Source organism: Amblyomma mixtum, chromosome 1 (assembly GCF_055824585.1).
Source record: "Amblyomma mixtum isolate Tamu chromosome 1, ASM5582458v1, whole genome shotgun sequence".
In the NCBI taxonomy this organism is placed as follows: domain Eukaryota; kingdom Metazoa; phylum Arthropoda; class Arachnida; order Ixodida; family Ixodidae; genus Amblyomma; species Amblyomma mixtum.
Window position 1 is genome coordinate 45,619,441 of NC_143012.1, and position 22,417 is coordinate 45,641,857.

At 49.7% G+C, this 22,417-nt stretch overlaps 1 protein-coding gene across 3 annotated transcripts; it reads right to left on the reverse strand.

Moving 5' to 3' along the window:
• Nucleotides 1-241: 241 nt before the first annotated feature.
• LOC149366208 (atlastin-2-like) lies at nt 242-20,319 on the reverse strand. Of its 3 annotated transcripts, none has more exons than XM_089554161.1 (11): nt 20,186-20,319; nt 19,632-19,704; nt 19,198-19,525; nt 18,926-19,138; nt 16,583-16,801; nt 13,194-13,358; nt 13,072-13,143; nt 12,944-13,015; nt 12,733-12,882; nt 7,754-7,992; nt 242-632 (listed from the first exon to the last, which is right to left on the reverse strand). In XM_089554161.1, the coding sequence occupies exons 3-11, from the start codon at nt 19,516-19,518 to the stop codon at nt 476-478; spliced, it is 1,608 nt and encodes a 535-aa protein (XP_089410287.1). In that variant the 5' UTR covers nt 19,519-19,525; nt 19,632-19,704; nt 20,186-20,319; the 3' UTR covers nt 242-475. The 3 variants fall into 3 exon arrangements, with proteins under 3 accessions (XP_089410287.1, XP_089410335.1, XP_089410394.1); XM_089554209.1 differs by having other exon boundaries at nt 19,198-19,528; XM_089554268.1 differs by having other exon boundaries at nt 13,072-13,128; nt 19,198-19,704.
• Between the last annotated feature and the right edge of the window lie 2,098 nt (nt 20,320-22,417).

The following is a 22,417-nucleotide window of genomic DNA, read 5'->3' on the forward strand; positions in this document are numbered from 1 at the left end:
CACAGGCATCGCTGGCTTTATCGTTGGTGCATTACAGCTTTCTGGGCTTTAAAGCCGCATATTACTCTTAAGCATGGTCTTCTTTCGCTCACACGTGCTTCATATGTGCAAACTGACGGGATGAGAGCGCGCGCGAGGTGTCTCTCCTCCCTGCCAATTCTCGTCTCGTCTCGGGCTAGGTCTTGGGAAACGATTTGCAAACACGAGTCGCGTTTGTGAATTAAAGCTTTTCACAGGGCAGACTAATCACGGAAACGCAATGCCATTTTTCTCTCTGAATTTCAAAAGACGGCTAAGTTACACACTTTACATCATTGTATTGCATTCCTGGTATGGCTCGGTGTAAAAAGTTCAATTTTTTAGTCGCTTGCTTTTTCGGAAGATACTTTCATTGGTTGAATTCCTTTCGGCGCTGTAGATATAATTCTTTAGCTAGTTTGACACTTCCAAAGCAGTCTGCCTTTACATTACACTGTTAATGTTCATCTTCTTGCTCCTCAAGCGTTCCTTCTTCGAAAAAGTGGTCTTCTTCTTCTTCTTCCTCTTCTTCTTCTTCTTGTTCTTCTTCTTCTTTAACCGTTTCTTCACACTCCTCACCCGACTCTTTCTGCTCCTGCTTTTTGGACTTTGACCTGTAATTACCCGTTTCAAACAATGTGTAACCACAGCAGTATATTCGATTTCGACTGAGCCAGATGCTATCTCATATTCTAAAAAGGCTACATATAGGAGTTGGTTATACGCTGTGCATTTCGTCATGACGTGATTTATTGATAGTATGGTACATTGTCGAGCACCATTTACGAAAGCCTCCTTGATCATTTGGTTGAGCAAATGATATCAACGGTTGTAAAACGGCCTCCGTATTACACGAGATTTAACAAGGTGATAGCGCGTTCTCGAGCTTCTTCTGCTAACACCACCATGCTTCCCTTGGACGTGATGTTACGCGACAGATTTGTGTGCGGACTGAGTGACGAGTCACTGCAGCAGCGCCTGTTCGCTGAGAAGGACCTCACATTCAGCAAAGCTTACGACATCGCCGTTCGAGCGGAGAGCGCCGGTCACCAGCAGAGAGGGATTCGCCGGAACACCGAGCCGGTACACCAGACAAGCAACCAGGTGCGCAAGCCTTCTGTTGTTGTAAAATCGGTCAAAAAGGCACAACGCTGCTGGCGGTGTGACGACCAACACAACCCCCAGGGATGTCGATTCCAGTCAGCCACGTGTAATTTTTGCCACAAGCGAGGGCATATCGAAAGAGCATGCATTACGAAACGGAGACTTGCCAAGATAAAGTCACCTTCCCAGCCTAATCACAGCGTCAACGCCTCAGAGAATACGCCGCTATCTGATCTCCATGGAACAACATCAGCAACACCATCTGTGTTGTACGACCTGAACACCATGAATCTCGGCACGCGACCGAAGATTTTTACAGAAGTAAGCGTACATCACCAGCTGATTAAGTTCGAGGTGGACTCCGGCGCAGCCTGTACTCTGATCAGTGAGGACACGTTCCGAACTTCATGGCCATCTGACGCACCCGCCCTGCAACAAGACGACACGCACCTGCGAACGTGGTCAGGACAGAATCTGCCACTATTGGGCTCTGCCAACGTGCAGGTTAACTACAACGGCCAGACCCATACGCTACCTCTGCTTGTTGTGAAGGGCACAGGATCAAGCCTTCTAGGGAGAAACTGGTTTTCTCCACTAGGCGTGATGATATGCGGCATACACCAGACGCCGAGTCAGAACATGGTTGAGCAACTGCAAGAGAAATACGAAAGAGTATTCTCGGAAGAGATTCCAGGAAACGAAGGGCCCCCGGTCACACTGGAGTTGTTGGACAACGCGCAACCCAAATTTCTGAAGGCCAGGCCGGTGCCGTTTGCTCTCCGAGCTTCAGTTGAAAAAGAGTTGGACAAACTGGAGCAGCAAGGTGTCATCGAGCCGACGCAGCATTCAGAATGGGCCACACCACTTGTCGTAGTTCGCAAGAAGAACGGAACCATACGCCTCTGCGGAGACTACCGGAGCACCGTCAATCTTGCGACTAAAGCGTCCTCTTACCCGCTACCGACACCTGAAGAAGTATTCAGTGTACTGCGTGGCGCAAGAGTCTTCAGCACATTGGACCTCACCCAGGCGTATCAGCAGCTGAAGGTGAGCGAGTCAACTGCTGAATTATTGGCAATTAACACACTGAAAGGCTTGTACAAAGTCAAGCGACTGCCTTTTGGCGTAGCTGCAGCCCCGGCCATATTTCAAAAATTCATGGAGACAGTGCTTCAGGGCATCCCAGGAGTTTGTGTCTACCTTGACGATGTCATCATCAGTGGCACTTCCACTGAAGAGCATGCAGTGCGCCTAGAGCTCGTTCTCGAAAGGCTAGCAAACGCTAATTTGTGCATAAGCAAATCGAAGTGCTGTTTTGCGGTGCCAGAGGTGCAATTTCTGTGACACCGAATTGATGCGGAAGGCATTCACCCTACCGAGGACAAAGTGCGAGCGATCACAGAAGCACGAGCTCCAACAAACAAGCAGGAGCTACAGGCTTTTCTCGGACTCTTGACGTTCTACGACCGGTTCTTGGAACAAAGAGCTACCGTGGCCAACGACTTATACCAACTCCTTCGGAAAGATGTGACATGGACATGGTCGCCACGCCATCAGCAGTCATTCGATGCCCTGAAAGACCTGATTCGAAGATGTACAGTCCTCCGCCACTACGACGAAAGGAAGCCTCTGCTTTTGGCTTGCGACGCATCACCGTACGGAGTCGGCGCGGTTCTATCGCAAACTGACGAGCAAGGAAGGGAAGCTCCCATCGCCTTCGCCTCACGTACGTTGTCGCAAGCAGAACGCAACTACGCGCAACTTGACAAGGAAGGGCTAGCCATCGTCTACGCGGCGACACATTTTCACCAGTACATTGCCGGCCGGAAGGTGACCTTTATAACCGATCACCGACCGCTATTGGGCATTCTGGGACCACAAAGGCCTATGCCACCAACTTTGTCTCCGCGAATGACACGTTGGTGCATCAAACTCTCAGCGTACGACTACGCTCTGGTCTACCGCAATGGGAGTAAACATCAAAACGCCGATGCGCTAAGCCGTCTGCCACTAGACGCAACTGTTGACGAACCATTTCCACCAGGAGACGTTCTGATGTTCGAAGCACTGCCAGAACCTCCGCTTACAGCAGGCACAGTTGCAGCATCTACGCAGAAGTGCGCAGCTCTCCGGCTAGTTTACACAGCTGTTCAACAAGGCAACGTGCATAAACTCAAAGGGGACAACTTCGACGCTTACCGCAGGCGAGCTACAGAGTTGAGCACCCATCGCGGCTGCATCATATTTGGGTCCCGAGTTGTGATGCCGAGAGAACTACGCGCACAAGCTATGTCTCTCATCCACGCCGGACATCGGGGCATCGTTGCAATGAAAAAGTGTGCCAGAAGCTACATGTGGTGGCCTGGCATTGACAACGACATCGAAACAGTGGTGCGAGAATGCAAGCCTTGCCAGAGCAGCCGGAGCGCCCCGCCGAAAGCTCCTGTCCCAGAATGGGAAAAGCCAGACACACCATGGCACACATTGCACATTGATTTTGCAGGACCAATTGAGGGCTGCACTTTCCTTGTGGTCGTAGATGCCTACACAAAGTGGCTTGAGATAAGGCAAATGGGACAGACGACTTCGGCAGCAGTCATTGACAACCTCCGATCACTATTTGCAACGTTCGGCCTGCCGCGCAAGGTAGTGTCGGACAACGGAACACCGTTTGTGTCTGCGGAGATCCTCAAGTTTTATCGCGACAACGGGATCTCATCAGTTACATCGGCCCCCTACCACCCAGCGACAAACGGACAAGCCGAGCGCTACGTAGCCGAGCTAAAACGCGCCCTTGAAAGAGATCAGACAGGCTCGCTGCAGCGCCGCCTTGCGCGCTTTCTCTTCAAGCAGCACACGACGGTTCAGAGCACAACAGGCGAGACCCCCTCGAAAATGATGTTCGAGCGTGAAATGCGAACCCAGCTCACAGCCATCCTCCCCGAGCCAAAGGCAGAGACGTTCCGGGAAGAAAAAGCAATTCCGCGCTGCGGCACGCTTAATGAGGGGCAGCGCGTCCTCGCCCGACAGTTTCTGAAAAAGCCACGCTGGGAGGAAGCTACAATTGTCAGACGCATAGGCCTGCGCTCTTGGCTCGTCAACATACATGGCACAGTAGCACGCCGACATCTCAACCAGCTGCGTAGATTTACGACGCCGTCTGAGAGCTGTCCGCCAGCGGAGAGAACACGTGCACCATCTTCCCAAATAGCCTGGCACCTCTTCTCGGAAAAAGAGACTTCGCCCAGGACAGACCTAGGAGACACAGCGAACAACAGCCAGCCTACAAGTGTTTCTCCCCCGAGCGCACATAGCCAGCGCGCCTCCACGCGTGAGCGCCGACCCCCTGCACGATACCAGGCAACTTTCTAAGGGGGAAGGAAGTGTTGTGTCCCCGTATTGCTTTTGTGTGTGTGCGCCCCCTCCTAACGACCACTCGCATTCCCCTCCTAACGACCACTCAATCCTCCTCCTAACGACCACGACAGTTGCCCCTCGTCGCACGCTGTCACCAGATGCCCCCCCACGGTGCGCCCCCGCACCCTCCTCCTGTTCTGGGAAGCCACTCCCTCCCGTGGACGCTTCTCAGCTCCCTCCTTTTCTTCGGGCGGCCAGTTCGGCTCCTGCCTCGGTCGACGCTGGTCGCACCCTCATCGGCTTTAAATAAACGAAGTCTAAAAGTACCGTGTGCGTTGTGGCAAAAATTACACGTGGCTGACTGGAATCGACATCCCTGGGGGTTGTGTTGGTCGTCACACCGCCAGCAGCGTTGTGCCTTTTTGACCGATTTTACAACAACAGAAGGCTTGCGCACCTGGTTGCTTGTCTGGTGTACCGGCTCGGTGTTCCGGCGAATCCCTCTCTGCTGGTGACCGGCGCTCTCCGCTCGAACGGCGATGTCGTAAGCTTTGCTGAATGTGAGGTCCTTCTCAGCGAACAGGCGCTGCTGCAGTGACTCGTCACTCAGTCCGCACACAAATCTGTCGCGTAACATCACGTCCAAGGGAAGCATGGTGGTGTTAGCAGAAGAAGCTGCGTCTCCCTCCTGCCCGGTAGCTGTTGTCGACAGCGTTCCAAAATTGCAGTCGGCAGCGAGCTTCTTGAGCGCGGCTACGTAGGCGCTCACAGTTTCTGCTCCCAGTTGATCTCGTCGTTGGAAGCGAGCCCGGCTGTAGACCTCGGATGGCCTTGGGTCGTAGTGCTTTTGCAGTGCTGATACGATGTCGTCGTAAGACACTGCCGCTGGTGTGCTTGGCTGAATAAGGGCGCAGACAGTATCGTAGGTCTGCTCCCCGCACAGCGTCAGCAGGTTGGCCCTCTTCAAGGCTGGGTCTGTGATGCTGTTAGCTTCAAAGTAGAACTGAAGGCGTCCAACCCACGATGACCACGATGAGCCGTTGAATTCCGGTATCTGATTGGGAAACCCTCGCGTAGCCATGGCTTGTCAATAGCGTTGCGTAGCGCGGGTCGAATCCACTTTCTCGTCGCCACTGTCGTGTCCGGTCGCTGTGTTGAATGCAGCGAAAGACGCACACGGTACTTTTAGACTTCGTTTATTTAAAGCCGATGAGGGTGCGACCAGCGTCGACCGAGGCAGGAGCCGAACTGGCCGCCCGAAGAAAAGGAGGGAGCTGAGAAGCGTCCACGGGAGGGAGTGGCTTCCCAGAACAGGAGGAGGGTGCGGGGGCGCACCGTGGGGGGGCATCTGGTGACAGCGTGCGACGAGGGGCAACTGTCGTGGTCGTTAGGAGGAGGATTGAGTGGTCGTTAGGAGGGGAATGCGAGTGGTCGTTAGGAGGGGGCGCACACACACAAAAGCAATACGGGGACACAACACATTCATTGTGTCACCATCAGGTGAAGGATGCCGTTCCTTCCTAAATGGTAGCCAAAGCAGGAAAAACATCTTTTTTTGCTCCAAAAAGCAGCTGAGGCAGTGTTTATTACCCTAACACCATGTCCCGTGATTTCCTTAAGAGCAATCAAAGAAGGCTGAGCGCAAAGTGTTGGAAAATTTTTATGGAATGGACATATACCGATTTTTCAATAGGCACGTAACAGCCAACAAGAAAACAAGTTTCGCTGTAGATGTACATAGTGCTTTAGGTAAAGCGGCAATGACGTCACGCAGCTTGACGGTGAAACCCTAGAACGTAACTTGCTTAGCTAAAGCAGCAACTCCCAGCATATATCTATTTTCTAACCATGTGAATTTAGAGGAAGAAGCACGGTATGTTGTATTTTGCTGTCAATAGATTAGGTTTTTACACTAGTTTACCATCCCTTTCAATAGTTTTACGAGCAACAAAAATCCTGACGGCGAGCTAAAATGATGAAACGTAACAAAAGTATTCTTTCGACGCTGTCAATATGAGTGCCCTCTAAAGAAAAAAATCTGCTTTGCATAAATTGTCTCGCTTTATAAAGATGAGGTAGAGAATATGCTGTGAAAATTACATTAAAATATGCGCACTTTGAAAATTCCCAGAAAATTCCCAGAAATTACCAGAAGGCAATAATGTGCAAAGTTGTTAAACTTTGCACATTATTGCCTTCTGGTAGTTTCTATGCAGTTAAAAAATTGGCGAGCAAAAGTCGCTGATCCCTTTTAAAGTAGCAGGCACACGAATCTAACTTATCGATATCCTGTATTCAGATCCGCGGTCATTTGTGACTTCTTCACTCTCAACACTCGCAATTATTTATTCAATGTCGCACTTCAATACCCGGCTATTCTTTGGGTACTATATGCCGTTCCATGCGATATTATTTATGCCATTGGTTGCCACAGTAAAAATATTCTAGTCTTTATGGTATAGTTTGCCTCAGTCGATCCATTTTTTTCTAAATATTTTGTGAAAAATGTTTTTGTCTGATAATTTACTGGCTACATAACTTCTGCCGTTGTTCGCAATAAATGAATCCGGGGCCGTACTTCCTCATGATTCTCCTGTCTAAAGAATTTTCTTTCTTAAAGGACATTCGTTAGCAACACCTCCAACACCCTAACACTGCAAGTGCACATACGAATGCCAGCCATCACGTCATGAGTCGCAGGTAGCAGTGATGTAAGTGCTACAGAAAAAATGTAGAAACGAAACCTTGCAAAAAACACTGCGCCAGATATCATAGTTTTTTGGAATTCGTTTATATGCTCCACCTAGCTTTGCTTCACTAAAGCGCGCCCGGTGCGACTCCTTCGATCTGCACGCCATCTTATCCAAGATGCCAAAACGACCGTCATCTCATCTGCGCCAGAAGCGGCTAAGATATTTGCGGATACCTTCAGTCAGGCTCATACGACTAATGCTTTAAATATGTACTACAACAGCGTATTGCCTGACCGAATGCTGTCACACTTCGTACGCTACATAGCGAACCAGTAGAGTGCATGCCAGCTTGGAAGAAGTGAAGAAACGTGACATTCAGTTGTGCCAGCGTGCAAGTTGTTGTACGGTAAGAAAAAGTACGGAATTCATCTGTTTCTCTAAAGAACAAACAATGAACAGCGAGGTTGTCTAAACAGAGATCGCTTGCTACAGAGTCAACTGTTTCAGTTATTGCAGTGTAGTTTATGGACGCATAGAGGTGAACCACTTTAGCCGCATTAATTAAAAGAGCAGCTACTCACCGCGAGGACAAGCGCTTTTTGACCTTGACAAAGAAATGGTACGTGGCAGAAGCGAGGCGGGTAACCACTGGCACAATGGCAGCGATTTCCCCTGGCACACCCAACGGCAGCAAGCCCACAGCTGCTACGACTGCTGTGCTGCCTGCCCTGGCCAAATTCGATATTCCGCTCTTCTTGCGGACCCTGTCCATCTTCAGGTCATTTTTGTCTCTGTAGTCCTTAAACCGTTCATTTGCCTCCTGCAAAAACAGCACATTGAAAGGCCACTTCCAGGGAAGAGAACAATACTCCTGACAGAAAAACAGGCTCCGTTTCTATTTTAAGGATGCTGTAATTAATAGCGAAGTTCTGGAGCAAATTACTCATTGGCATCCTACCAAGTGTAGCCATATGGGTACCAAGGAAAACAGTACGGCTTTCTGAGAAAATTCGTAGTTAAACAAACATTCGTACTGGTCGGGGTTCAAACCCGGGACCACTGCTTCACCGGAGGAAGCGCTCTTCCATTTGTGCTAATTGGGACGGCTAGAATTGTGTAGGGTGGGCGCCCGGGCTTCTGTTATTCTGTTAGATGAAGATGGGCAGGAATAAGGTGAAGTGGTGGATCGATGTTGGTGGTGGTGGGGATGAAAAACATTTATCGTCTATTAATTTTTTTTACAGAGAGGTGATTGTGGTAGGGTCCTATTGTCGCTTTCCCCTCACAATGCTAGGTGGAGCCCCTATTCCGAGCCGCCATTGGCAAGCAACGAGGCCCGAGTCCGTTGAACCAAGGCCTTGTGGGTCTTTAGGTCTTGACAGCCCAGCAGGGGCGCCTCCCAGTCCTTTCTGGTGGGGTTGGGGGGGATAAATGGGTTAGATTGACACGCCCAAACCATGTGGAAGGTGTCAGCCACCTTCCCACAGAACTGGCACGCGCCATCAAAGGATGGGTTGAAATGTTTAAGCGCCATCGGGCACAGTGCAGTGTTAATGAGAATTTTGATGAGAAAGCGCTTATCACGGCGATGCAGGCACTTGGAAAGGGCCGGGAAGCACCGGTGCTCCACCTTGTAGTAACCGGTGATGTGTTTCAATGTAAGGGCCAGATTGTCTGATTGGGAGGAGGCTTCCAAGGACAGGGAGATAGCCCGCGGGGAGAGTGAGCGGGCGGCCTGTTCGGCCTGCTCGTTTTCCTGCGGTCGCTGGTGACCGGGGGCCCAAATCAGGTCGTGGAGTTGGATCTTCGCATGGGCAGCTATATTGCAGTATGCACCAGGCAAGCAGGGGAGGCCATACCAGCTCATAGTTCCGACAGGCCCCTCGTGAGTCGGTGATGATGTGCTTCGACTCGGGATTAATGAGAGTCAGAGCAATGGCAATCTCTTCCGCGCTTTGAAAGTGAGCCCGTTAACTGTTTGTGTTGTGTACGACTGCGGCCATGCACCACCTCCCGAGGTGTGGGCCGGCCACATTCACGTAATACAGGTGTTGTTGGCTTTCATAGTACCGCGCGAACGCTTCCGCGCGCGCCGCCGACGACCGCTATGGTCTTCTTTGGATATGTTGTAGGGAAGGGGTAGTACCCAGAGGGCGCGTCTCCAGGGTTCTGCAATCTCTGCCTTTCTTCAATGTGGCATTCGGGTTTTATGTGTAGCCGGTTCAAGAGGCGGCGAGCGGACGTGGTCTATTGTCCCCCTTGGTTGTACCTCTAAAGTAAAGGCTTCACCCAAGGGTCCTTGACGTATCTGTAATAAATAAATAAATAGACGGAGTTGGCCTCTCGAAGCTCCCGGAATCTGTTCACTACGCCCAAGGCGAGAAGTATCTGGTTGAACGTGGCGGCCGCGAGGTCGAGAGCCAGCTTGATGACTTTTTGGTGGGTGACCTCCAGTTGGTCATCATCGTGTTTGCGCAGGTGCAAGTCGGTGAGTATAGGTTTCTACTCCTTACGACAGCATGGGAAAGCCGCAGTGCACCCTTGTTTCGTAATCCGCCCCGCTTGTTGAAGACTCGGGGGACCATGCGGCCCACCTGGTCTCCCACCGTGCGAAGTTTAGCCAGGGTTTTGTCGACTTTCCGTTGGTGGTGTATGAAAAGGCCAAGGACGCGGACCTCCTTGGCCTCCCGGATCAGTCCCGATGGGAGACTGATGCGAAGCGGCGTTGTGTCTCGCGGGGAGGGACGTTGTCACGATATGGTGGGCGGCTTGATGTTTGGTTGGCACCGAAGTTATAATTAATCGGGCCAACCTGCCCACCACTGCACTCTCCGTAAGTTAGTAGGGGGTGGAGCGACAAACTTCTCCACCCCGTGTGCGGACGATGAGGTTAGACTGCTGACCGGCGATAGGGGCCACGCCTGATTAGCCGTTGACCGGAGGCATGAGGTGTATAGGCAAGTTTCTTTAGCAACCCCCTTTACTTGGGCAAGAACACGAACAAACGGTTACAAAACAAACCAAGCAAAATAGAGGTAATGCACAGGCGCGATGCGAACAACAAGCACAAAATCAGAACACAAACACAAACTATTAACAATAAGAAGGAAAACAACAGGGCGAGAACTATACAACAAGGTTACACGATTAAAGCAATGTACAAAAGAATAGGACGAGAACAGCGACAGAACAAAGAAAAGAGCAAAGCGAGTGGTGAGAATCGGTGACTTAGCTGCGTAGTGGCAAGGTCCGGTCGCAGGGAGCGTCGGGCTGCGGAAGCGCGCGGTGCTGATGGGGGGGGGGGTGCGGATACGGGCGAACTTGGGCCACGGGTTACGCGTCTTCCACGCGTCTTTCGGGGCCGCCGTCGCCGCGCTCTACGCGTCAGACACCGCCTAGGCTCGCTTGCCGACCATTGCCCTGGCTGACCTTACACACGTCGGCACGCACCGAAATCTCTAAACCAACTAACTCGGTCGTGATTTTCCCGCCACCGTGTTCACGTGACAAACCACAAAAAAAAAAACAAATAAAAGCAAACGAATCCTCTCGGCCCCGTGCACCAACGATTTACAGATGTTGAGAAGGGGGGAGAAGAAACATGAAGAAACTGAAGGGGATGCGAAGGAAAGGTATGGTCCTAACGAGGAGCGATGTTAACTTCCCAAGGTCGGGACGGGTGCTAGGGCATTCACCGGCCGCTTCCCGTCCCCCCCTCGCGAAAGCACTCGCTTCCCGGCGATAATCCTGAGGAGGGGGGCGGCGTAGTCTTGACCCCCCAGCGTCGCGAGTGGTCAACGCCCACGCGGGGGGAGGCAAAGTCATCGCCGCTGCGTCGCGACATGCCCGCATACTACCGGCGCCGTGGCCAGCCGTGGCCAATTTGGTCGGAGAAGAAAAAAGAAAGATAAGGCATGCGCGCACTTTGTGGCAGACGTGCGTCTTCAAATTCCGATTTAGCTGGGGCACGCTGTAGTCCGCAGTAGGGCGCGTAGTCGTCGACTAGGGTGGCCGCTTTTTGCAGGCAGGATTCCATGTGACGCAGCTTACCCTGCGTGCCCAGATTGTAACGTCATACGCATAAAAAGTGTCACGCAGTTGAATATAAGACAATTTGTAACAGACCGTCAAGCCTATATACGCATACAAGATGCGGAACACGGGCCATACACCATCGGCTCGAGGGGAACACCTCAAGACGCGGTCCTGTCTCCCCTCGTCTTCTATTTGGCAAAGCTTCATCTTCCCTCCAAAATGTCTTCTCTGCCCGGTATACATCACACTCTTCATGCAGATAACATTACAATTGGGGCCACGCAACGTAGACGGAGCCACATGGAATCCTGCCAGCAAGCAGCGGCGACCCTAGTCGACGACTACACGGCCTACTGCGGACTCCAGTGCGCCGCAGCTAAATCAGAACTTGCGGACGTACGTCCCTCCCCCCGGGATCCAACTCCGCTTCGCATCAGTCTCCCCTCAGGACCGATCCGGGAGGCGAAAGAGATCCGCGTCCTTCGCCTCTTCATACACCACTAACGAAGTGTCGACACCACCCTGGTCAAACTTCGCATAGTGGGAGACCATGTGGGCTGCCTGGTCTACTGGGGCTCCACAAGCTGGGCGAATTACGAAGCAAGGATGCACTGCGGCTTACCCATGCTTTCGAAATGAGTGGAATCATCTACTCAACCCCTTACCTCCACCTGCGCAAACACTATGACGACCAAATGGAGGTCATCAAGCTGAAAGTCATCAAGCGGGCTCTCGACCTCCCGGTCGCCACGCCCAACCAGAGGCGTCTTCTGGCCTTGGGCGTGGTGAACACATTCCGGGAGTTTCGAGAAGCCGACTTAGTCAACCAATACACGCGTACCGCGCATACTATGTCCGTTCGCCGCCTCTTTGAACGGCTACACGTAAAACACGACTACCACATTGAGGAAAGGGAGAGAGTGTCAGATCCCTGGAGACGCGCCCTCTGTTTCCGACCCGTTCCCCTCAATATCTCCAGAGAAGACCATAGCGAGTGTCGCCAGGCGCGCGTGGAAGCGTTGGCGTTATACCGTGGGAGGCCGGTGTGGAGTTGGCTGGTGAGTGGCGCTTCTGAAGGGTATATGCGTTGGGCGGCGGCACTTCGCTCGGGCTGAAAATGTGACTTGGAAACATTTGCAGATTTTTGAGATAATTAGAGAACAACGGCTTACGCAAGAAACTTCCTTCCCAGACTAATTTCCCCATGGCTCGCCTGCAACAGCGCTAGCTCTGTCTCTCTGCAGCTCATAGTGCCCCGTAGCTGAGCTAAAGTGCTAGACCACAGGTGGTGCGCTGCCCGATTATTGCATAGCTCTCACCCATTTACAACGTTATTTTTAAGCGTGTAGTGAGGGCAGGAGCAGTCGTGCGCAATACTCTACGGTGCCGAAAGGCAATGATGGTTATTCTGAAGAAAGTGCATCGTACGACTCTCGAAGTAAAAGGAGAACGAAAACAGGGCTCGAACTTTCCCCTGTACACAACAGAAGAGGCGCGTCCTATGGCCACCTCGTTAGCATCATACCTGTGTAAGCCTGGCTCTGTACTGCTTTGAAATCCTTGAACCGCCGATCTTCGGAATGGAGTCAAACAGATGTTTGGCAGACTTCAGTGACTTATTGTGGGCGTCGGTCAGCTCTTTCTTCGTCAGGGGTGCCTGTTCTTCCTTGCAGAGCTGTATTAATGATGTGTTCATATGACTGACTCTTTTTATTCATGACACTTTTTCTCCTCACCTCGTTCATGCTGGTGACGTAATCTTTCATGGCTGACTGCACGGCCACCTCGTGGTTAGCTCGGGCGTTTGCCTGTAAAGAAATGCAAATGCTGAAAGAAACTTCTTAACAGGAGAGCAGGATGTCACCTTATGCATGGACTCAGGGGTCGGTAGCTTTCCGTTGCAGAATTTCTTTTTATACTCCTGCACAAATGAAACCTTCATGTCGTGACAAGAGCTTTGCTAGAGGTTAAATTGTTGTCGCCCACCTTAAAGAAAGCCATCAGTTCTTCACAAGTGATCATCTTCCCACTGCTTTGCTTTACCAGCAGATTTGCTGGCCTCAGCAGCAAGGTTACCAGCTCTGTAAGATGCTGCTTGAAGTTTTCAGTCAGGTCATCCAGAGATCCATTAAACTCTTCCTTTTCCACCACCTGCGAAGAGCAAACAGCCCAGTTGCACTAAGATTATTTTTTGAAGAGTAAGCTTCACTACGGAACCTCGCACTTCGACTGCCGGGTGCCTAATTTTCGCCTTCAAATGACCTTGCACTTCGAAAGCAAAGCAAGGCGCATAACTTGCCCCTTGGGACAGTGGGCACCTTAGCCGTGCTTTTTTTTTTCGTGCTAACAACTATCACTCATTTACTTGGATTTCTGGGTGGAAAATCATGGGGCTCGTCGGTCCAGTCAATGCTGGAGTTGTACAGAACTCTATTTGTGAGATGCTTGCGGTGCAGTACACCTGTACTCTCAAACACGTGCAAAACTGACATGCGTGTCCTCCAGTCAGTGCAGGGTCAGGCCCTTCGCACATGCCTAGGTCTCCCTCGGAGCGCATCAACAATGGGTAGCATTGCACTCGCCAAAAACTCCCGATCTCTACTTATATTGTCCTAGACTGCTTGCGAATACACATATGCCATATTTGAAGGATTGCACAGCATCACCTTGCGCATCTGTCATTGCAGAGACCACATTCTGCATTTGCAAAGGTGATAACGACACAACAGTCATCGATCCCACAACAGTTCACCCCGGCAGCACTACCTCCCTCTCCTCTGTGGTGTATGCGGCTCCCATGTGTGCGCCTTGCTATTCGGGGGATAGCGAAGAAGTCAAATTTATCGACGCCAACCATTAAGCAACTGACACTGTCCATGCTCCACTTCGAATATTGGGACCGTACTCACGTCTATACGAATGGATCAGTAGCCTCTACTAGTTCTGCTTGCGCTGTGGTCGTTCCTGCGCGACAGACTCAAATTCACCAACAAATTTCGCATCGCACTACCTCTACTGGAGCAGAATTGGCCACACTTCTTGCGGCGGTACAGTATATCTCACAACAATCACCTCAAAAATGGGCTGTTTTCTGTGATTCAAAACCTGCCCTACAATGTCTTCAATCTGCCTTGAGACATAGCGACCATGAGCAACTTGTAGCGGAGATATGATATCTGCACCACCAGGCAATCGAACAAGATCATGAAATCATCTTCCAGTGGGTACCAGGTCATAGCGGCATTGTTGGTAACGCCTTAGCTGACGATGCTGCTCGATCGGCTCACGATACAACCAACACTGTCCGCATACCACTGACAAGAGCTGAGGCAGCAAGGCACCTTCAACTGCTCGCCCGAAACCTGACTGTAACGTCGTGGTCTGCCCCTGGAGGTTGGAAACCCCGCTCGCACCACTTCAACCTCTTGCTCCAACATCATATACCATTCGGCCTCCCCCGCGGTGATACTACGCTGTTGTGCCGCCTGTGGCTGGGAGTGGCGTTCACAAACGCCTATTCCCATCTCATCGCAATGCCTGACTCTCCAGCGTGTGACCAGTGCGGTTGTGACGAAACGATCGGACACCTCCTCTGTGACTGCCCTCGTTCAGAGCGAGAGCGCGGTTTCCTCAATGCTTCTCTGCACTGCTTGGACTCGCGTCCTTTAACAGAGTCCAACATTCTGGGGCCTTGGACACAACCTTCCTCACAAAGGAAAGCGGTGAAAGCGCTCCTGAATTTCTTAAGGAACTCGGGGTTGTATTCCCGCCTATAACTAAGTTTTCAGTGCGCGCCCTCTGTGCCTGTGACATACTGGTCGCTGGACACTTAGAAAACTCATTTCTTTGCTGCTCTCTTTCCTTTTTTCCCCTTTTTCCCCTCCCCAAGTGTAGGGTAGCCAACTGGGCATCGCCTGGTTAACCTCCCTGCCTTTCCGTCCTTTTCTCTCTCTCTCTCTCTCTTAGCCGTGCTTTAAGCTACGCATCGGTAGTGAGAGATGTGCGCTGCATGCGTTGGCTTGACAATATTGTTACGTGACGGCAAGCGATGAAGAAAGGACTGCATGACCGATGGCGGTGATATGATTTTAATATCTGCGAGCCTAGCACGAGCGCTCCTGCCCATGCCACTGCCCGCTTCGTCGTCTTCTAGTCCGTCACATGACTCGGGGCCACGAAGCGATCGTCCCGATCGCGCGAACTAGAAGAATGCCACAGACGATGACAAGCAGGACGTGACGATGGGCGTGGCAGAACGTATGAACAGAGAAGAGAAGATGAAGGGCTTGCCGTCACGACGAAAGCGATGATGAGCGCGTGAAGCCAGGCCCACGAAGACTGAGGAGCCACCGGTTTCTGGAAGTCAACGTCGAGGCCCGTGGACACACCCAACGGCAGGGGCTGGGGTACTTGTTTCTCGTGTGAGTGTCGGTGGTCAATGGGTTCTCTGGTCAGTGGCGGCGGTCTCGGTTCAGTGGGGTCGTAGGTCGTTGGGTCTTCTAGGTTCCCATGTGGGTTCTCATGTGGGCGGTGAGTGGGGTCACAGGGCAGTTGAGGCGGTCGTTGTCTCGTCGTGTCTTCTGGTCGGGGCTTGGGGCGGGGCGGTGAAGAGCGGCGGCGTCGGGGCATACCTGGCAGGCTGGGGAAGCGCCGGGAGGTGCGAAGCCATGAGCTCTCCACAGAAGACCTCGGTGTACAGCAGGCTCCTAAGCTCCGGGACCGGGATGAAGAAGGTACCCAGCACCTTACACCAAATGTTACATGACGGCAAGCGATGAAGAAAGGACTGCATGACCGATGGCGATGATATGATTTTAATGTCTGCGAGCCTAGCACGAGCGCTCCTGCCCATGCCACTGCCCGCTTCGTCGTCTTCTAGTCCGTCACAATATTGTGGCAGAAAGGCGGCACTGAAGCCATAGGCCGTCAGCGTTCATTTTCATCGGCGTTAGCGTAGACAACGCTTCTGACTCCGATGATTTTAAGCAAAGGAAGTGCGCATAACTGGCTTCGTGGGTCAGCGAACGCCTGAATCGCGATTATAGGTATACGTGAGGTGATGAGAAAGAGATGTGGCCGGTTTTTGCATTGTTGTTGCGACTGAAAAGAGAAGGATGAATAGGAAAGTGCACGGGCCTGCCGACTGGCTCGAGCCTAGCCACCACCGCTGCCACATGCAGATAGAGGAGAGTTAAAAGGTTATAGGAAAGAGCGAAAGAAGAGACGCGCGTCGGAACAACTGTGTCCCCCGAAACGAAGGCGCTGACTGAAACAACAAATATCCCTCCCCGATTAAGTTCCTGGGCTGCATGCGTTAGCGCTGACAACGTTTTGGCAGACATGCGACACTGCTGCAAGTTTTCTGCACGACCTACCTTAAGTCCTGGGTGAGGCATCAGGAAGCAGTCAAATTTGTCGAAGCAGGAAATGATGTCATTCTGCAGTGTCTTCATTCCTGGTAGCTTCCCAGAAGTGTCAAATATTCGGTTCAATAAAATGTCCCGGCCGCCTGCTGCTCCATAGGGGGCGTCGAAAGGAGAACTCCAGTCCCGCACCAGGAAAAAAAGCTTTTGGAATGGCTTCTCTGTGGTATGCTGCATTGGTGTAGGCAAATGCGTTGAAATAATATATTGGTTTTCTTTAGCTCAATACTTCTCCTTTTAAGCTGCACACAATGAACCAGCTTTACAAAAACAACTGCTCACAGAGAATGGACATATGCTTGTAAAACCTTGAAAAAAAAGTACCAACCTATAAAATGATTAATCCTGTTTTTTTTTTACATGTTCCAATTTTGGAACAATGACGTTTTCCACATGCTAAATGGTAATGCCATCTAAAACACCATTTTTATTGTGTGCAGTGTGAGTTTCTTCTTGCAATCTGAAGACAGCCTTAAAGCTGCCTGCAATATCTTGGCAAATTGTAGGCAGCGAATTCTACAAAAAAAAGATGCAGAGATGCATAAAAGGGGATTTTGTAGCGCAAAACAACAACACACGAACACAAAAGGAGACAGGACAGGCAGTAAATTACGTCTTTAAATCATGAGCCCATATTCCCCAAACTGTATTTGTTTTGCTTAAACGGTCGGCGCGGGACCTAGGTAGCTATCTGCTCAAAGATTGCACATCTGGTGACGATGTCAATCATTTTTAAACCATTCGTGGGGACCCAGGATGTCGGCTGGCGACAAGAAAGAGGGACTACGTATATCATCGCACACTTGGTGACAGCGACAACACGAAAGAACCGCGTTTAAAAGCAAGTCTTCTCCTTGTATTACGCTAGTTTTTCTTGATCTTGGTTCCTCATGGTTGTGTTGTTGCTTACAGTCCCTCCTTTGCTTATATTCTTGACTGCGCTCATTTTCACGCATTCGGTTCATATTTTCAACCGTAATGCACAATGTGAACAGAAATTTGCCTTTCTCTCAACGGCGAGCTTGCGTCGGGCGAATGTTCTGTGTCATGAGGGAACTTTAACCACCCCTATCGTTTATGATTGTGCTTTGTCGTAACAGAAAACAATACAAAACAAAACAGAGCCATCAAAGCAGAAATGGCTATGCCCTAGATAAAAAAAAACCATGAAGACGAAAATCAGAGTTCGTGCATGTGGGGAGATAGCCGAGATCATATTCATATGGGTTAGCGTGAATCGGAATTTAGATGAACTCAATCTGCATAAATGATTAAGCACAACATAGAAAGATCAGTACACCTGATATGGGAGAACTACCGTTAACTTCTGGACCATTTGCCACCACAGAAAGATTATTTGATGGTTTTATTTGCTTTAACATCCCAAACCGACTAAAGCTATGAAGCACATCCTTAACAGCAAGCAAGCACCTTTTCGGGCACGGCGGCAGCAGCCCGCATTTATTCCATGTATAAGTCGCCCCGGTGTAAAAGACGCACGGACAAAAATTTCGGAAAAAAAAAACGCAATTTGTACAGCGGAAAATACAGTAATCATCGCCAGACGTGTTGACGACCTGTGAAAGCAAAACAATGAGCCAGCCTCAACACATGCTTTCGCAAGCCTACTCGGTTTAGGTAAGTTAAAACGCAACTGGTTTTTCTTTTATTAATTTCGCCCCTTTATCGTTTCCGAGGTTTAGAACCAGGATGAAATGCTTTTTCCTGAGTGGTCTTTATTATATTTCATCTCAGAGAGGCTTTTTTTTTCTTCAGTTCAGTGGCGGCCGACGGTGTCAACCCTGATATAGTAAGACACGTTGGATTTGTATGTTAACAATATAGAACTGTAGTTCAAGAACTATTTTCTGCTATAATTAACAGGAGAGGGCGTAGTAGCTATGCAATCTCCATGACAGCGGGAAAGTTGCTGTTGTTGTTATTTCCAGAAATAACAGTAGCTATCGGTTTGTCTAGAAATGATATGAGCAAAGCATGCTGTGCCTAAAGCTGATGACATAAACTTCAGGTCGATAGTTCGGAATACACCGGCACAAAGAGTGGTACAGCGCTTAGTCTAGGAATAAAGAAGCAAACATTTGATTTCTAGACCTTAGAGGGAGAGATATACAGATTGGCAGGCAGAAACCAGTCGTTGAAGAACGTGAAACTGCTGTATGCCGAACTTCTCAACAACAGAAACCGCCTCCTCTCCTTGTCGTTAAAGCCAACTGGCACTTAAAGTGCTTGCGTAACCAATTTCGTTTTGGTCTGCACTGCTCCTGTTCCTCTTACCTTTCGTGAAAGCCGACCGTAGTCAGTAAAAAACCGCAAATGCTCGAGGTCGTCCTCCTGGATGTTGTTTGAAAGGTTGTATATCTGCACCGAGCTCAACATGGTGCTGAGGGCGATGTATGTGGTAGTTTCTTTGATCGTAGCATCGCAGCCGAACGCGCCTTGGGTGTCCATTAATATCACAGCCACCTTCTGGCCATCGGGCTTTGTCACCTGCATAAAGGTATGTGGATCGACTAACGACAAACCACTTTAATTCGTTATGGCCTCACCTGAATAGCTTCATGCCACAACCACATTCCTTTGGTATCACTCTCGCAGCCTCTGCGCCAGTGGAAGCCCTCCAACGGAGCAGTAGGGTCTCCCAGCCAGTCATCCTTGCACTCATTGCGCAGGTAGCGCAAGAAGAAGTTGAGGATGAAGCTCTTACCCTTGCGAAATGCTCCGGCAATCGAGATCACTACAACGGGCAAGTCCTTAACGTCATCAGCAAGCAGTATTTCGGTAAGGGCGTCCTCCTTGAGCTCAATTGTCTTTTCACTAGTGACTTCCAGGACAAGTACTGCCCGGCAGTTGTCCACCCGGTTGGCCATTCTGCTTCTGCTAACGACAAACTTATGTATTGATTCAAGCTGCTGGCTAGTGCGGATTAGAAGGATAGTTGTGTTTCAGCAAGCCAATGAACTTCGCATCGGATATGTCGTACCTGTTTTACTTTGTCGCCTGCACATGAATTTCAGAAGGCAGGTAAAATTCCGCTATTTGCATCCGCACTCCACCTGGAAAAAGAATGAGAAAGGGCACAACAACGAATAGCTAAAAGAAAGCTATTACTAATATTTTCATGTGCCTTGACCCATCATCCAGCCCACTCCTTTTGCATGCTCTTGCGTCATTTCAGCTTGTAATTGTCAAAAATGCGAGGTCAGGAGGCTGTCTGCTTTCAGAGTTATTTACGTGTCACAAGTAAAATTTTTGGCTCTTAGTCATGTGCCGATGAACCACAATCTAATAATGTATCGATCTCGAAAGCGTCATGAAAAAGAAGGCCCAGTTATGACTTCGCATTGTTCTAAGGTTATGTCTGAAGCCAGGAAAAGATAGATATTTAGTCCGTACGACACACTTATTCCTTTGTTTTCACTCTTGTTTCTCAAAGCACTTTGGTATTCTGGATGGCGGGGACATCGCAAGTAACATCCAACACGATCGCAGAGAGACCAAGCGGGATGAAATTGTTATAAAAGAATGTGTCCTTACCAGGTCGCAGTCAGCTTAGGAGACGGGTGTCCTTCCTTCCATAGATTTCAACTGACGCTGACAATCACAACTTGCGTTTTAAGAGCAAAGAAACCAAACTAAAGGACAAGACGTAGGCGCCTCTTGGAGTCCCGCGCCTCTATGAGTGGTGGCCGCTTCGGTAAAGCGGAACTTATTCGTCGAGCGTTTGATAAGGTTATCTCCGGTGGCGCAAGGATGAGAAAGAACACTCCTCTTCTCCCTGTGTCTCGTAGCAGTTATTATTTCCTTGCAATAACTCCCTTTTTCACACTTATTTTGCGGCAAACACGTAGCTGTATTCTTTGTTCTCAGTAGTACCCCTCATCAACAACATAAGCTTCTGCAGTTCTTCTACCTACTGGGCTTTGCGTTACATACCGCTGCGATGTTGTGAGAAAAGTATACAACTTTTTAGCGGTACCCACCTATGGGCCAGAAACATGGAGGCTAACTAAACGTCGTCAACTTAAATTGACGACAACGCAGCTAGACATGGAAAGGAGGACGATTCGCGCAACGTTATGAGGCAGGAATAAGGCAGAGCAGGCCAGTGAACAAACGGGAGTTAACGACATCCTATTCGAAATCAAGAGGAACAAATTAGCTTTAGAAGGACATATAATGCCAAAGCAAGATAACCGATGGTTCTCAAGGGTAACGGAGGGGATTCCAAGAGAAGGCAAATGTAGTAGGGGGCGGCTGGAAATTATGTCGGCGGATGTGATTAACAAGTTTGTAGGGATATGGTAACCGAACCTGGAAAATGACAACGTTATGTGGAGAGACATTGGAGAGTCCTTTGCCCTGCAGTGGGCATAGTCACGCTGGTGATGATGATGTTATATTGCTAAAAGTGCCCGCCAAGCTCAGCACTGCCACCAGTTCCATTTTACACGTTGTGTGAGCTTTACCATAATTATCAAGATTGAATACCAATGCAAAGAAATGCACTCGTGGAACACGCAGTTACAAAGAAACGAGCGAAGCCTCGCTCACAGCGCATTCTCAAATACAGTCGCTAACAATTCAACTCTCACTGAACGTAGTCAGAGCTTTAAGCCCCAGCTGCTTTTATTTCTCAGTAAAGAAAGAATACCTGCACTAAAAATTTTCATTCGACAATTAGATCTGTTAAGATGCTTTTTTGTTTAAATAACTTTCATTCGGAATGCATGAAGTTCGGTCCTATGTCGAATTCCTCTTCTTAGCCTCTGCTGTGTCCCATGCAACCGTTAACGCTCCACAGTGGACCGAAATATGCCAATAGAAAATACAAGCAAACAGCATGGAATCATCCCGAATGTACCCACAAGGAGAACGACTTTTTCAAGGGCAGTTGTTTCTTTCAAATGTTCTTCCCTTCCAACATACTCCCCATCGCGTGTGAGTGGAAAGCAGTTTGTTGTGAAGGAACGGAACTCAAGCCCCACACTTTCGCTGATCTCCGTAATTGAGCCGTAGCTATCTTTGACTGCTTTCAATGGCCTCTTGGAAGAGCTCAAAATCCGTGAGAAAAAATGCAGGGGCCACTTTGACTGTCTAAAGTGCGTAGAGGCGAAAGCGTTTTCCGCACCACTCTGACTGCCTTTGTTGCACTGGTGACGCCACCACTGGATGGCGTCACACATAATTAAGTACTAATTACTAAGTCATGCCAAATCGCTCATTAATGGCTAATTACTGATTAATGACTAAATACCAATCAACTGGTAGTTAATGACGCATATGCTTCGTATTTAAGAGTGGAACGCAACAGCGCGTGTAGCGCTGCCAAGGAGTGCACGGAATGCCACCACCCATTGGGCGCGACGCTTTGCCCTTTGAAGGCAACGTTTTTTGAGGAAAGTGAATTAAGCAGTAACAGTCACATACCTCGATGGACATCCGTCATCCGTTTGTAGACGAAGGGAGGAAGTGAGAGTGAAAGAAGAAAGAGAGGCTGTAATAACAAAATGAAAATTGTATTTGAGGAAAGAAAATTACGCAGTAACTGTCTCACATATCTCGGTGGACACCCGACATCCGTTCATAGAGGAAGGGAAGAAGTGGGAGTAAAAGAAGAATGAGAGACCATAATGAAAAAAAATTAAAATTGTATTTAAGGAATGGAAATTACGCAGAAACTGTCTCACATATCTCGATGGACACCCGTCAAAAGCATGGCACCTCTCCCCACATGGGGCGGTTCTATCACCTTTGCTGTTCAACATT